This window comes from Protopterus annectens, chromosome 9.part0, assembly GCF_019279795.1.
Source record: "Protopterus annectens isolate FY-2018-M chromosome 9.part0, PAN1.0, whole genome shotgun sequence".
Lineage (NCBI taxonomy): Eukaryota > Metazoa > Chordata > Ceratodontiformes > Protopteridae > Protopterus > Protopterus annectens.
In genome coordinates, this window is record NC_056743.1 from 1,008,621,125 (window position 1) to 1,008,637,807 (window position 16,683).

Below are 16,683 nucleotides of genomic sequence, written 5' to 3' on the forward strand. Positions count from 1 at the left end.
GCCAGAGTCCCTTAGTGTTGGCCTGTACTTCAGAGAAGTAGATGCCAAACAAGAGAGGTCCCAGGACTGAACCCTGAGGTACTCCACTTGTCACTTGTCTGGAGCTGGATTTGGAGTCGGCTACTTTTACAGTGTGGGTTCTGTCAGCAAGCCAGTTGGCAACCCATCGAGTGACGTAGGGATTAATGTCCAGATTAACAAGTCTGTCTGTGATTCCAGAGTGGGGGATGGTACCAAAGGCCTTGGCGAGGTCCAGATAGGCTGTGTGGACCGCCTTACCCTCGTCCACTGCTCTGGAGACTGATTCGAAGAAGTCAATCAGGTTCAGGAGACAAGATCAGTCCATCATGAACCCAAACTGGGTAGGGTCCAGTGTTTGAAGGGTGCCAATGTCTTTGTTTATAAGTTCCATGATAATACGTTCCATGGCCTTGCGGATCAGGCTCGTCAGACTGATGGGGCGGTAGTTCCCGGGATCCAAGGTGGATCCCTCCTTGTGGAGTGGGATAACTGTAGCTGTGCACCACTCAGTGAGCACGATGCCTGAGGGGAGGCTACGATTAAACATGACACTTAGGTGAGGTGCCAGTTCATTATGTAGTTCATGTAGTACACAGCCCGGGATGTCATCTGGTCCCATGGATGCTGTATTCTTAGCTTTGGAGAGTGTGTTATTTACCTGTGTGGCCATTATTACCAGAATTTGGCAATCTTCCGGTATTGAGATGGGCTGTTTAGGGGGTGAGAGGGGGGTGACGGCACTGAATTGATCTGCCAGGATATTGGCAATATCCTTGGGATCAGTATATTTAATGCCATTCTGTTGTAGCTCAGAGCAGATCTGAGCATTGCCATTTAGATTCTTGACATAGTTATAGAATTCCTTGTGGTTGTCTTTGGAATCTTTGGCAGTTTTATTTTCATAACTAGCTTTGGAGGATTTTATGAGGAATCTCAGCTTCTTACTGAGGCTGGTAAGGGAGTTTTTTGCATCCTGGGATTTTCCTCTTTTCTGCAACAGTTTCTTCCTTTTGTTGTAAAGTTTGTTTATGACAGGGGACCACCAGACTGGCTTCCTTTTTTTGGAGGAGAGCATCTTGGTTCTATCTGGGATGGCATGATTCATGCATGAATGGATGTGCTCGTACAGTGCCTTAGTGTAGGATTCAGCAGTCGAACTTTCATTTCCTGTTTGCATGGGTGTCATGAAGTTTGTCACTTCTGACTTGAGTAGCATGAAGTTGGCTTTGGAGAAGATTTTTATGGAGGTTTCCTTACTGGGGGGTGGGAGTGGGATGTGGATGTTAAGGGTGATTAGATTATGGTCAGACCTGACCAATGAGGGGGTGACCATAGGTGTGGAACATCGATTTCCCATGTTGGTAATGACCAGGTCTAGGATATTGGAGCCCCTGGTGGGACTATGGATTAGTTGATCCAGGGCATTGGAATGTATGAATTTCAAGAACCGTTGGGCAAAGGTGTTGGTATAGGAGTAGTTTTCCTGGTTAACGACAGGGTAGTTGAAATCACCCAGTATTAGTGTGTCTGGTTGTATCTTAATATTTTCCAGTATGTTTAGAAAGGTGTAGTGAGAATCTTGAGGCATGGTGGGGGATCTGTAGCAAGCTACAATTTGGATTGCAGTCTTACCTAGTTGTTAGTTGCACCTGGAGAATTTCATATGCATTGTGTTGGGCAACTAGCCAAGTGGTGTGAATATCCTTGGTGAATATGGACATTCTTCCACCTTTTGTGCTTCGGTCCTGGTTTGGTGGCCGAAAAGTGTAGTAAGAGTTGTAGCCTGGTACTGCAGGGGTGCTCTCTGGAGCCTTGAACCAGGTCTCCATTACTGCACAGATATAGATGTTCTCCATTTTTAGGAGTGCCTCGGGAGAGTGTATTTTGAGGTTTAGACTTCTAGCATTGAGTAGCATTGCTTTCAGAATTTGTATGCTTGTATCTGTTACGGTGGTGGTTTTGTCTTCTGAACTTTGCCTAAAAAAGGCACTATAGGGGTGGCAAAAGCCTTAGCCAGTAACCTGAATCCCAGGGGTGACAGGTGCAGACCATATCTGGCAAAGCATCATGGTCTTTCGATCATGTCGTCCCAGCTGACAGATACTGGATCCCCTTTGAATGACACCAGAAGCTTAGCCAATTGTTGAAGTCAATCATTTTGTCCTTATATTGTGGTATCATTCTGGGCGAAGGCAGGATGCTACTCAGGGCTAGGGTCATACCTGCCTGGGCATTATGATCCGAGAGCTTGTCCATGTCTCTTTTCATGTAGCTCAGGGAGGTACGTCTCAAGTCATTCACTCCAACATGGACAATGACAGAGTCATATTTGTACTTGTTGTGGAGTGACTTGAGTGCATGCATTATGTGGCGGATCCTGGCACCCGACAGGCAGCTGACTGTAATTTTCTCCTTGTTCAGCCTGGTGAGTGGGACATCAGTGTACCTGACTATAGAGTCACCTATGACTAAAGTATTAGTACGTTGTCTTGCCTTAGGGGCACGCTGGTATTGTGAGCTATGTGACACTTTGGTTGTGACTGGTGTTTGTTTGCGTTTCAACTTCGGAGGTCCTTGTTGCTTGGGCAAGTTACAGTTAAGGGCCTCCGCATATGTGGATTTAATGTTGCTATGTGTGGGTGTTGGTGGTGTGGGTTTAGAAGGGCTATGTGTTGCTTGAGGTGTAGTGTGGGTTTTAACCTTCTCCTCTTGACTGTCTAGCACAATCTTGGGTGGAGAGAGCTTTGCTTCCAGTTTGGCTATGTAAGTGCATCTCTCACAGGTTGTTGTGTTGGGTGGTAGGAGGAGAGGGTTGTCTGTGTACATGAGGCAATTGCTGCATTGCCCCAGTATGCCCAGATTCACCAGGTGGACAAGAGAAATCACTGGAAGCTGACCCTTGGACATGCCTAGTTTGGTGCTGTGCATTTTGAAAGTTTAAATATTATGTCATAAGTCACAAGCAGTGGAGTTTATGTGAGAGGTTGCCATTCAGAATGTTGACAGTTTAAAATATTGACACAAAGAAGGGCACTATCAGAATGCTGACACTTCATATTGTTGACAGTTCAGAATGTTGCGGATGTAAGTCGGTTGGTATTAGGGCGGGATATGTGTTTGTGCAAGTTGCTGGGTAAGGGTTACACTAAGGGTTAAGTACAGTGATAACGTTAGCGTTGTGCATGTTTTTTGGTGCATGTTTCAATGTCAGAACTTGTCTTGTATAATAGTAATACTACGAAAAGAGTTTTTCTAAGGTAAGGTGCAGGGCTAGAGTTATGGAAAGAGGCATGCTTTGTGTTAGGGATAAGGTTAGCACACATTAGAAAGGTGGGCAAGGGGTTTCAAATTTAGTTCTTAGTGTTCATATTTAGTTCTTATTGTATCCTGAAAATTAATGAAGACTTGTTGTGCCCCATGTAAGAGCGATGGTGAGCATAGGCACAGTAACCATAGAGCGAGAGGGAGGGAGCACCCCCCCACCACTTTTACAGCTGCAGAGGGAGGAAGATCTCATGGAGGACTCATTAGTGTTTTGCACGCTAATGTAATTTTGAAAACGAAAGTACGCGGAAAAAGTATACTTTTACACACAGCTGCTAGGGTCAAACCTGGAAGGAAGGTACTGTTTTATGTGCTCTGTTCAGCTGCCTGGAAGGTAGCGTGTGAGTGTGTGTGTGTGTGTGAGTGAGTGAGTGAGTGAGTGAGTGAGTGAGTGAGTGAGTGAGTGAGTGAGTGAGTGAGTGTGTGAGTGTGTGAGTGTGTGAGTGTGTGAGTGAGTGAGTGAGTGAGTGAGTGAGTGAGTGAGTGAGTGAGTGAGTGTGTGTGTGTGTGTGTGTGTGTGTGTGTGTGTGTGTGTGTGTGTGTGTGTGTGTGTGTGTGTGTGTGTGTCAATGCCCCAGTTACTTCTACCTGGTGGTTAGAATTACCCAGGCTCAAACCCTGTACCTTAGGTACAAGTGCCTACATTCTCTACCCATACCATCACTTCTGATTCACAGAGTTGAGTCAGTTCTCAAATGTCTAGATTTTCACAGAATATTTGGGTCATACTTTTGGTCTGTTCCTCTTAAAATTTGTGGTTTTCTGGCAAATCAGTGAGAACATAATTCATTAAATAATGATAGCCCTTAAAGTTTCAGTCTTCCTATCTTTTAGGAAACATATGGTAAACACTATTTTAGCAACTTTCTAAGATTATACAAGTAATATTCAAAAAGTGTCCCTGGGCTTTTGGGCTTTTGCCCCCCCCCCCAAAAAAAAATGAATAAATGTTTGCTTTTTCCAGATTTCTTCTGTTGTGAAATTGAGAGATTTAGTTGTGTCAAGTGGATGGTTCAGTGGTGCAGTGGCAGTGTTGTTGCCTCAGAGCAAGAGGTTCTCTGGTTTGATTCTCAGCTGGGCTGCCTTCTGTGTGGAGTTTGTATGTCCTCCCTGTGTTTGTGTGGGTTTCCCCTGGGTGCTATAGTTTACTCCCACGTTACAAAGACATGTCTGGAGCATTTCTCCCTGGGCATCTGCTGAAAATTGGCCTCATTCCTAGTCAGACTTTACTGGTAAACAAATCTTAAATAAATAAAAACATTTACAAGGAGCTGAGAACTTCAGGGGAAGAGAAGTTTAGTGCTGCTTATTCCATGTTTGTTTGCATTGTTAGTGGCACAACAGGTAGTAACCTTACTTTTGATGCAGAAGGCTGTGGATTCTACTCCCACAGTCTGCAGATGGATCACTGATACTGTACTGTGTTGTACTTTTAAGGGAGTGCATGCTGCAGTCCTGTGAATGTCCTTCTCTGGAGGAGTTACCTAGTAACTATGAGCCTGTTATCAGTTTGCCATCCATTCCCTATTGCAATATTACTAGCTTATCCTTTTTTATTGTAACATAGGCAATTTATTCTTCAAGGGCAACAGACACTATTTGCAGATGAAAATATGAAATATAAAGTTGTTTCCTAGCAGCAACCTCTTCATTAGTTAGAGATCCCTTTAATGTGGAATTATTTAGATGACTTACTTCTGCAGAGATTTTGCATATTTTCTGATATTGGTGGATTGTAATGACAGATGTCTGAGTGGCCTTTTATGGTTGAAATTTTCTGAAATGGGTAGTTTTGTCATTAATGGTTCATACATTTTGTTTCATTGCTTACTAAAAGACTGTTCAAAACTACAAATGTAAAACACATTCTAACAACCGGTGCTGTATTATACAAGGAATATAATTTAATATCAGGTAAATCAAAGAATGCATACATGTATGTATGGCCCTAAAAATGTGTTTGAAAACAGCCCAGAGGAAAGTGTGAAAGGCTTAAAACCATGGGAAACTTTTAAGCTTTACTCTTGTTACCAAAGCAGTGGATGAAGGTAAAGCAGTTCACACCACATTGCCTTGACCTGGCCAAGCCTTTTATCACAATCCTACTCAGGTGTAGTACAAAAGATGAATAATGTAGGAGCAAACACTTACATCAATAGCTGGATTGCCAACTTGCTCACAGGATGCAGGAGATCAAAATAGGGGAAGAGACCAGTCACCAATGGAGTCCCCCTGGGTTCAGTGTCGAGACTTTTTCTGTTTGGCATAGACATCTCAAAAGTAATATCAAATATCAAAAGGCTTTGGCTAGCTAAGTTTGAGATGACTGCAAGCTAGAAGCGGTTATTGAATCCCCAAATGACTTAACCATCATGCAGGAAGGTTTGTCCCAAATAATAACTGGTGTCAAAATCATGACAATGCCCTCTCAGAGCTGACCCAATTGTTTGGCATTTGGGAACTTGTGTGTACAGTGACCTAACGTTCGACCAACATGTGCCCAGAGTCATAAGAAAGTCTTTCTATATTGCACAGCTTATAAATAAATTGATTGTGACTAGATCTGGAGATGTTGTTGTCACCCTTTACAAAGCTGTCATTAGGGCAATCATTTTGTATAATGCCCACTTTGGCATGTGTCTGTCCAGCCCCATGCAACAACTGGAATACCTTCAGAGATACCTTACTAAAAGGATATAAGTCCTAAACAATAGGTCTTGCATAGACCACCTCAAAGATTTATTACTATACTCAGTATCCTACAGAGTGCTTATAGGTAACGTGTCTGGCATACAAGGCATCCTACAACCTAATACAGATGGACCTACTGAACATCAGCAAGTCAAAAGGCATCAGAAATACTCAGTCCAGGTATCTAAACTGAATGTTGTGGAGAGATGGATATATATCAGAGGCTACCACTGTTCGGGAACAGACTATCCATAAAAATAAAAGAAAGCTCATCCACCCATATTCAAATGCAACTTGGATCCAAGGATGGGTAATAGAAAATGTACTCCAGGATTTGCCCCTCATGCCACTAATGGATAGAGGCAGTTCCTAAATGCTGCATCCCTTACATGGGTCCCCTCAAATTCTCTATGGTATGATCACAGTTATTCTCACTAGGGCTAATATACAATTATCAGCCATGGGATAGGTAAGACCAATCAGAAAATGTTAATTCAAGCACCAAAAGGGAATTGGATAAGCTTAAAATGTCCTCCATGTGAACCTATGTTATGGTAGCAAATAGTTATAAAAAATTGCCCTTTTTAGATCACTAAGTGCCCCTCTCACCCTTTGCCTGCCCCCCCCCCCCCCCACACACACACACACGCACACAGTCTTCAACAGCTCATGATGGTGAGAAGTAGACATCAGCCAGGGTTGTTTTTGTGGTGCTAGTAAGAAAATGTTTTACTCAGTATAACATTCCTAGTTTCTACTGACTTTTTTAATTGTGTGTTGAATGTGCAGATCAGATTTAAGGTTGTCATCTATTAACATCCCTAATAGTTTACAGTACAAAACTACTTCAATTACTGTATTATCAAAGGGGTAACCTTAAAGTTGTTTCTGTCTCTTGTGAGGAATTTAAGGAATAAAAGTAACTTGGATTTTTGTAGTATAACAGTAATTGGGCATTGCAGAACCAGTTTTGGACGAAGGTAAAATCTTCTCTTGTGATTTGTTGAGGACAGAATAGGCTGTGTGAGAATTAAATAAGGGGTGAATCATCCAATCATTGGGTTAAGTAGCTTGCTGTGAGGAGGTATACAAATTGTTAAAGAAAACATTGATGAGGAGACCAAGGACAGAGCCTTTGAATATCTAACAGTAAATGACAGAAATTGTAAAAGAGAGTTATACTATTTTACACAATAATGTCTGTTGGATAAGTAGCTACTGAATCATTAGTGAGTAGTCTGGGATGAGCCTACAGAAGACATTTTTTGCAGAAGGGATATGTGAGACAGTGTCAAATGCTTTTGACAAGTGAAGGAATAAAGAGGAAACAAGTTTGCCACAGTCCCTGTTTTGGTTTATTGTGTTTTTAAAGGTTAGTAGGACAGAGATTGTGCTGTGGCCACGGCAAAAGCCACATTGTGCTGAAGTAAGGAGTTGTTCATAGAGGAGGTGGTGGAGTAGCTGCTTGTGAATAATTTTTTCTCCAGAATTTTAGATAGTGGAGACAATATAGCTATTTTGTCAAAAGTCTGATAATTTGTAGAGTGGAATAACATACGACTTTTTCCAAAGGGACGGAACACAGGATTTTTGTATTGACATGTTTATAAGACTAAAGATGGGGTAGGTTGTAGCACCAGTTGCAATTATAAGGTATTCTGCTGGGAGGTTATCAGCTGATGGTGAGCTGGGATTTAATTTTTGCAGAAGATTTCTTATTTATTTATTTATTGACGTTTGATTATTGGGAAAGTCTGACTGGATAGAAGCCCATGTTCAGTGGAGACCCAAGGAGAAAAGTTCCAAATTATTACAAAACATTTTAAGAACAATAATTTTACAATCTTCAGAAATAAAACAAAACATCTGCAGTTTAAATAACTATAACAAATTAGACATAATATAAAAGCATTGGTTAAGAATCAATACAAAGTATATGACAATCATTTCATATTTAGAGAATTTTAGACAGTTTGTAGAGAAATTCAAGGTAAGTTAATCTAATACAAATAGGAATTGCAATACGAAGCACGGGAAAAACAGGCTTATGGTATATTTAGAAAGAAAGTCAGGGAAAAGAATCAGACAGCAGTAAGGAAGTAAGTGAATAAGGGAGAGTAAGGAGGTATAAAGAATGAAAAGGTTCTTGCTCACATTTTGGGATATAGTTTATCCAGGCTTTGAGCAAGAACAGACCCAGATTTCAGCTAGGAAGTCTTTCAGAGTGGTTTTGAAAGATAGGAGCGAGAATATAGACCTGACGGATACAGGTAATTACTTCCAAGCCTTAGCAACGTTGTACGACTACAGACAATGCCCAGCAGATATGCTAGGTTTGTAGACAGACAGGAGGTTTTGGTCACTGGATCGTAATGAACAACTGTGAACATAGTTGTGTAGAAAGTTGTTTTAGTGCTGGACATTCAAATGGATACTGGATAATTTTATAGGTGGTAAGACGTTGTGTTTATGTTAGTTAGTTCTAACTACTTTAGACTTTTCAGTGCTATAAGTGGGTTCTGAAAGGGGTATGTGCTGCAAATTTAGCAACTTTATTACAACATTATTCAAGTTTTAATTTTAGTGAAACCTGGAGGCTTGCAAGGATAGGACCGCCATAAAGAAGAGTGGGGAGGAGATATTAGTGGCAAGTGTAGTTTTAGTTACATCTGTGAGAAAAGTTTTTGGCTCTGTAAAGCATCCCTAGTTTTTGATGAATTTTTTCTTAAGCAATTTTGTATATGCAGGTCGAATGTAAGATTATCATTCACTATCACCCCTAATAGTTTGCTATGAGACGTGACTTCACTGGTTATATTATCAAGAGAGAGGACTTTAAATTTTTTTTTCATGAGACAGAGATTTGGAGAAAAAAAAGTAGTAGTTTGATCTTTTTGGGGTTGAGCATGAGTTGTGAGTTACAAAGCCATGTTTCAGTAGCTGTTAAAGCTTCCCGAGTAATTTTTTGCAGATGTACCACATTGTCAGTGTAACTACAGAGGGTGTTGGTGAAAATGTTAAAGAGGATGGGGACCAAGAATAGAGCCTTGTGGTACACTGGTGGTGACTGGAAAGTCAGGAGAGAGCACAGAGTGCCATTTTACTGACTGATACCTATTGGACATGTAGCTTTTTTGCTGTGAAAAACTATGTTGAAGGCTTTAGACAAGTCCAGAAATAAGGAAGAGACTGGTTTGTCATTATCTGTAGCTTTACTGACAGTAACTATATAGGTTAGAAGGGCAGTACTAGTGCTATGGAAAGGAAAGAAGCTAGGTCGATAGGAATTCTTCCTGCAGGACATAGTTTACCAATTGCTTCTGAATACAGTTTTCAGCTATTTTGGTGAGGGGTGGTAAGATTGGTATAGGTCTAAAGTCATTAATATCTTCCGAATTTCCTCCTTTGTGCAGAGGGATATTGATAATGACTTTTTCCCAAGAGACAGAATGTGGGATTCCTGGATTGACCTATTTATAAGGATTGAGACAGGATAGGCAATGCTACTGGCTGCTATTTTTATGTACTCATTTGGAAGGTTGTCAGCTGATGAACAGCATGGTTCATGCTTGTTTAAGCGTAGTTTTATACAGAATGCAGACAGAGGTTAGAAGGTGAAAGTGGATGTGGTGACATGTGACTGCTGGACAGGGTTGGAATTAGATGTTAAGGAATCCTTGGTTAGAAATACTATACCAGCTATAAATAAGAGTTGAACTGTATTCCAGTTGCAAGTTGTGAGTTATCGGGAGAGGGGTTTGGGTTGAATTTTTGGCCAGGATGTAAAATTTCTTTAATGGATGTACAACATTTTTAGGGTTGTGTTTAATATTATTCTGAAAAAAAAATGTCTTCCTTTATTTGCTTGTTAGTACAATTGCAAAGCATTCTGAAGTTTCAAGAAATCGGGGTGTTTTATATTTTTGCCATTCTTTCCATGCTTTTTCTCTACCCTGCATTAGCATTCTACTCTTTTTGGATAACCAAATTGCATTATTTGTTTTCAGATTCTTCCTTCTAGGAGGTGCAAGCCTATTTAGGATATTTAGAGAAGTTATTGAGTTCAATTACAGTATCGTCTAAGAGGAGGATTTTTAGGAAGTAAGTAACTGACATATGCAGTATAGTCTACTGGTCAAGTACAAGGGGATGGTGACCAACTTAGTAAGAGGTTCTTAGAGTACATGGACTGTTTCACAGAGACTTTCAATTACAGAGCAGGCATGTATTTAACTGATTAAAGTTATACGCAGCAAGGTTCTTCATGATAAGTGTGCTAGCATTAAACAATGACAAAATTCTTAGTAAACTTGTAGGTGTAGGACTTTGTGGCAGAGCTCTTGCAATACTGAGATCAGATGTACTGACCGCAGGCTATTAAACAATGACAAAATTCTCAGTAAACTTTTAGGAATATAGATAGCCTTGTGGCAGAGCTACTGCAATACTGAAGTCAGATGTACTGACCGCAGGCTTCAATATGCTGGAACACTTTGCTTGTTTCAGTGAGAACATGTCATTGCAACCAGTACTTAAATTAAGAGTAGCTAAATTATAAACAAGAATCTTTTAACAAATTATTTATTAGAATTTTAATAGGTGCTCATATTGAAAATAGGAAGAGTGGCATTTTATAATGTAACAAATAGTACAGTAGGAATGATTTTTAAACACTGATTTTGTAACATTCTTGAGAAGGATGACAAAATTTTAATGACGTATTTTTAATAATTTATTAAAACACATTGTGATGCACGAAGTGAAGCTTCTGGTTTGTTTTTTTAAGATAATATTTTCTGTCAACAGAAAGAAGCTGACTTTTAACATTTTTATGAAAGAAGAGGTTATAAAAGGAAGTGATGTGGTTGAATGTTCCATTCTGATAAAGTCCCCCGTGTGGGACGAAAGTGCTTAAAAAGCATTTGTTTGGAAGTTTGACTGATTTTTTTTTTTTTTTCATTAAGGCATTTAACTCAAAAGTTATTCGGTTCCTGTCATTTCGCACTGCTTTGTGGTTCTTTGCTTGTTTCATTGTAATTTGCACCATCTCTCACAATGTTTTGGTTTTTGGAGGTTTGCAAATATATTTGTACATATGTTTTTTCATGATTTGCAAGCACCTCTTTGGTTATCGTCTATATACAACTGCTCGGGAAATCTTTTTTTTTAATTTTTATCTGGCACCTACCTCTAAGATAAAGAAGTAGAACGCATCTTTAATCTGAATGATTCAGGGCATAGATAGCCCCTGCATTAAGCCATACTGATGATCCGTAATAAGACTGATCTGTGTACTGCTAGTAGAATGTAGTCTTTTGTGCTAGGTACAGATGGGTGTAACTAAGCACTGGAGAGCTATTACACTAAAACAATTATATTTTGGTGAGAAAATTTGTGTTATGGATTTTTATTGATTTACAGTTGCTGACTAACAATGCCCAGCTAGGAAGTCCTGTTTTTGGTGGCCTCCCAGGGAGTTATCATCAAAAATGATATAGTAGTATAACGTATAGAACACTGACAGACACTTAATATAACAGGAAGACGCATCATATGTTGACAAAGGCAATATACTTCTAGGAGGCATGGCATGACTGTACATACAAAGATCAATGCTAAGTCACTGAACAACAGAGAGCAGTGCAATGCATAAACATACACACAGGAAAGCATGGCATAACTGCAACATAATCAGTAATCATATGAAAATGTCACATGGTATTATGCAAAAAGCTAAATGAGTAAGTTGTATAACGGAAAAGATATGAACATTATGTCAGAGAGACAGTAGATGAGGGTGGATCAGATTGAGGAATTACTATGTGATGTGCTACAGCTGGATATGCATTTGCTTTGGTATAGGTCAGTTAGCAGTTATTTCAATTGAATTTCTGTTGCAGGAACTTAATTTTGGAGGGAACGTACTTGTTCCATAGTTTGCCAATGCAAACTAGAAAGTCTGAGCCACCTTGTTTGTTGGCAAATATAATAACATTAATGAGATGCCACACTGATTCTCTAAAATTCTGAGGGGTATCGGCAGGTGTCTGTGCCAAATAAGGAAGGATAATTAGATCTGTAGAGGAATTTGTGAACTAAGGAAAATTAAATGACGGCAAGGTAATGACTGAATTCAAGCAAAAATCACAGAAAGAAAGACAATGATGAGTTTGTCTGTTTTGTCCCTGTCATGTCTGACTATACTGTTATACAATTAGGTCCAGTTTATGCTGCTGTTGGGAGGCCTGGTCATTTAGTAGACAAGAATAGTGTACATCAGAGACAGAAGGTAGATGTGATCTTATTGTGCACGCCTAGCCTTATTTGTGAGGAATGATTGTGTCCTATACAGTTTGCATAATGTGAGATTGCTTTTTATTAGTGCATTCTTTCTATGAAGTTCAGACTTGAGCTGGCTATTGAGAATGATACCAACATGTTTTGCCTATTTCATCTGGTGGTGTTGAACCAAGTACAATGATTACCTGTGAACGTTTATCAGGAAATATGATAGTACCTGGTGCTGGCAACATATGGTTGTTAACATGAGATGATGGAGATGGCTTAGGGGAAAAGATCAGAGATGTAATTTTGAAGGCATTCAGATGACGGCCCTTGATGCTTAACAATGACTGGAAGGAGTGAAAAGGTACTTAAAAGTTTGGAGAAGATAGATTCAAGCAAGCTTCCAGAAATGAAGACATCTGAGTTATCTACATACAGAATAAATTTGCAGGTCCGGACTTGTGGTCATATCATTCATGTAGACAGTAAAATGAAGTGGGTCAAGTACAGAGCCTTGAGGTACTCAAGTATTCACTGTGACATATGATGAACTTGTGTGTTCCATTTTGTTGCCTGTGACCTGTTTTTTTTTTGTTTTTTTTTTATTGTATTGGAGTTGAAAGAAAAGGGACCTGCAGGCTCAATTTGTTAGTATGGCTTGTTGGGCTAGGGGTATGATTCTTGGTTAGGGTGTAAGAGGTCTTGGCTTTATATCCTGGACAAGCCCTGTGTTTTTACTTTGCTAATTCTAGTATCACTACTGCTTACCGCATTGTCATCAGTGACTTGGGTATGTATGCTGATAAATTCTCCTTCGATAATAATATCTCTGTTGTGGTTAGAAAATTCTTCTACCTTGCACAACTTAGCATTTATGGTATCTTGTCAAAGTCCAAAGAAGTTTATTCATCTCTTATTAGTCCCACAATTGAATATAATGCACCTCTTGGTGTGTACCTTTCTAAGCACCTAAACCAGCTTGGCAGATCTTGCCGTTTCCTCACCAAAACCATATCAGATCTTAGTACCTTTAGCTGCTCTGACAGACTAAAAGCCCTATACCTCTACTCAGTGTAATACAGACTCTTGAGGGATTACCTCTGCTTATCCTTCTGTACTATGAATGACTCAAAGCTCTTTGAACTCCTTCACATAAATAGAACAAATGGTAAAGCAAACATACATTCTAAAGACCTAAGCCTATACTATCATATCAACCATACTAGAAGTCATGGCAGACACCTAACCCAATGTATCCCTCTTTCTGGAATATGTAGTGCCTACCTATTAAGAGTACTTTCCTAGCAACTTTTAAAGACAGTCTGTTTAATATAGGATGCTATTAATCTCCCATCAGTATTGTCTAATGTGGTTGAGTTTCTCAATGATCTCCTGGGCCACAAGCATAACAAGACTTTATACATCTGTGAACTCAAAAAACATGTAAGAGCACTAAGAAAGACATTTTCAAGGGTCTGTAACAGTTTAATATATATGACACTGTATCAAAGGCATGCTATAGGGCCAGGAGGATTGGTGCAGGGAAGATTGCAGAAGGTTTGCAAGCACAGTTATAGATAAGTTTCTTTGTACTGCATGGAGCACTGTGATTTCACTCCAAAACCGTAAAAAAGATAAAACTGTTAAACATTGCTGGAGCACAGGACCCGACTGTACAACACATTCAGAGTAGTGTAACATTTCTTACACCCCCCCCTAAGGTCTGTGATAGATGGGTATAAAGAAAGGGATGTACCTGTTGTCCCTAAATATACTTCCTTGTACGTGCACACAGGTTTACAGACAGCAATCTGTGTACCTTATTTAAATTAGGGCAGTATTTAAAAAGCACATAGGTTTACAGACAGCAATCTGTGTACCTTATTTAAATTAGGGCAGTATTTAAAAACTGTCCCCAATTTGTCTCCTTCCTTGCTGTCTTTGTGATAGCACTCACTATGTGCTTTACTGGTGTTCAAACATCTCTCAAGGTGAATTTCTTGGTATCCATGTCTCAATCACATATTAAGTTGGCTATGAGTGCAGACCAATCGTAACCCTCTGTGTTTTGCTAGTCATTCTACTTGGGTCCTATAAGCATCTGCTGTGAACTCTTGATTTCAGTCTTGTGTAACACATATTATACTTTCATCTGGCAACTGTTCTGTCTTTCCAAATTGATAAGTGTTGGAGTATGTTTTCCTTTGATATATTTTGCACCAAAGTCTATAACTATTTTGGATAACATGCTTTCTTACATACAGTAAACTCTTTCATCTGCCACATGTGATAACAATGCCGTGAGTCTTGCCTTTGCTACAATAATTTAAAGCAGTTACATAATTCCAAAAACAAGCCACCCAGCTGAGGAGATTACAGACCCAAGCACTGACTATCTACATCAGCCTCAAATTCTGGTAAACCTGGTGTTTGCAAAGGCATCTATATACATATTTTACAATCACTGTTGTTATTTATGCTTTTTGTTCTTAAAATGTTTTATATAATGTCTTACTTGTCAAAACTGGCACTATTTGCATCTATTTATCTAAATATTTCCTTTATCTGACTAATCTTGGAAATGTGTACTTATATCTCTAACATTCAAACTTGTATATTGTGCAAATGTGTGACTGGTAAAACAAGAAATTACAAAACATCTGATTAAATCTTAATTTTGTTGTCAGTTTCTTTGCTGTCATACATGCATTACAAATAATGAGAGACCGAAGTGCATACATTTCAGCTAAATAATAAGAAAAACACACCTGGCTCATTACCTTAAGAGCAGTATAACATTGTTGAAAAAAGCACATGCAGGAAGATTGCTTTTTCTAGAAACAACTGTATTTTACATTCCGTACGAAAATAAACAAATAATGAACAGAACTAAGAATTAGCAGGCAAATTACACTATATATACATTTTGTCACTTCATGATTCAACAAAAGCCACATTTTTTTTTTTTGCAAATGAAGAACTGAAGAACCTTCTTTTCAAATGAAATTTTACATTCTTTCTTGGAATGTGCACTGAGTATCAAGTAATCAACTGCGGCCTCAAAACGGTAATTAAAATATTCATGGTCATTTGTATGTCAGCCTCACATGTACAGAAATGATCTGGCACCAGCGTCCAACCCCAGTCTGTAGTCTATAAGACCATCTGAGTGGGGCTCCAATTGCAGCACACACCCTTTCAAGGCCTATAGCAAGTTGGCCTACTTTTTGATCCACTTCTGAGTGCCTGCATGCAGGATAAATCCTAATGGATGTTTGGTCTGACTTTCGTCATATCAATTTTCATTTATTTGCCATTTAGTGCTCTGAATGTACCTTATTTTTAACAGAATGAGGGCTGTTTTGTGTGAAACACATGTTTATATATTTCCACTATTCTACAATTACCACACATGGGCCAACGGCACAGCTACAAATTTTGTTTCTGCACAAGAAACTTATGCAGAGTTGAGAAAAGCCAACCTACTCATCTTACTCTACTCTCAAATTTATATAACTAAGATCAATTATTTACATTGCCATCCACAGCCTGCCTGTAGATTACTGTTGGACTGTCTACAGAAATTATTGTAATTTGGAAAGTAGCATGCAGCATAAGACTGACAGACCTACCTCTCACTGTCAAATTCTTCCTTAAGTGCTTCCAGGCCTGCCTCATACTCCTCCCACAGGGCTTGGAGCCTGTCATGCTGCAGGCTCACTAACTTGTCTCCATTCTGTAGGTGGGCACGCAGGTTGTGGCAGTATTGCTCCTCAGCTTCCTCTATGTCTTTTGCTAAAGACTGCAGAAAGAAATAATTACCCTAACATCCAACTTTCATGAAAACAATCCAAGTTTAGAAGAAAAGTAGCTCAGTAGCATTTCTGATTAACTTTATTGAATTACAAATTCAAATCTTTCGTACCACAATAGCAAATGCCTTCTAGAATATTAAAGGCATTTTATAACATCAATAATTAAAATGTATCATGTAACCATCAGTAATTACATTTAAACAAATAATCTTAAAATGCAAAATACTAAACAGTATGTTAGCGAAGACATAATGATAGTAACGATAACACGCCTTATAAAATGACTTCAGTACTAAACCCAAATTAATGTCATTTAGGTTCATAGCATTATACATTTTTTTCTCTAAAACAATTACAGTACTGACATAATTTTCATTAGCAATAACATTAAGATGTTCCTTTAGGATTTCCAATGAAATGTAAATTACATAAGTAAATGATACCGACATTGACGCTTTTTATATCACAAATAGCAAAGTTATACATTTAATACTTCTGCCTGTTTATGAATCAACATCTCTCATAGCTGACAATATTAAAAATGTTA

The 16,683-nt window shown here is 39.0% G+C and overlaps 1 protein-coding gene across 2 annotated transcripts in view; it reads right to left on the reverse strand.

The window, feature by feature from the left end:
• CCDC65 (coiled-coil domain containing 65) overlaps positions 1 to 16,683 on the reverse strand; it is a 528,526-nt gene that overhangs the window by 225,982 nt on the left and 285,861 nt on the right. For both annotated transcript variants that reach the window (XM_044083793.1, XM_044083791.1), the window contains exon 4: positions 15,954 to 16,123. In XM_044083793.1, the coding sequence (XP_043939728.1) occupies positions 15,954 to 16,123 (170 nt within the window). The remainder of the gene's footprint in view (positions 1 to 15,953; positions 16,124 to 16,683) is intronic.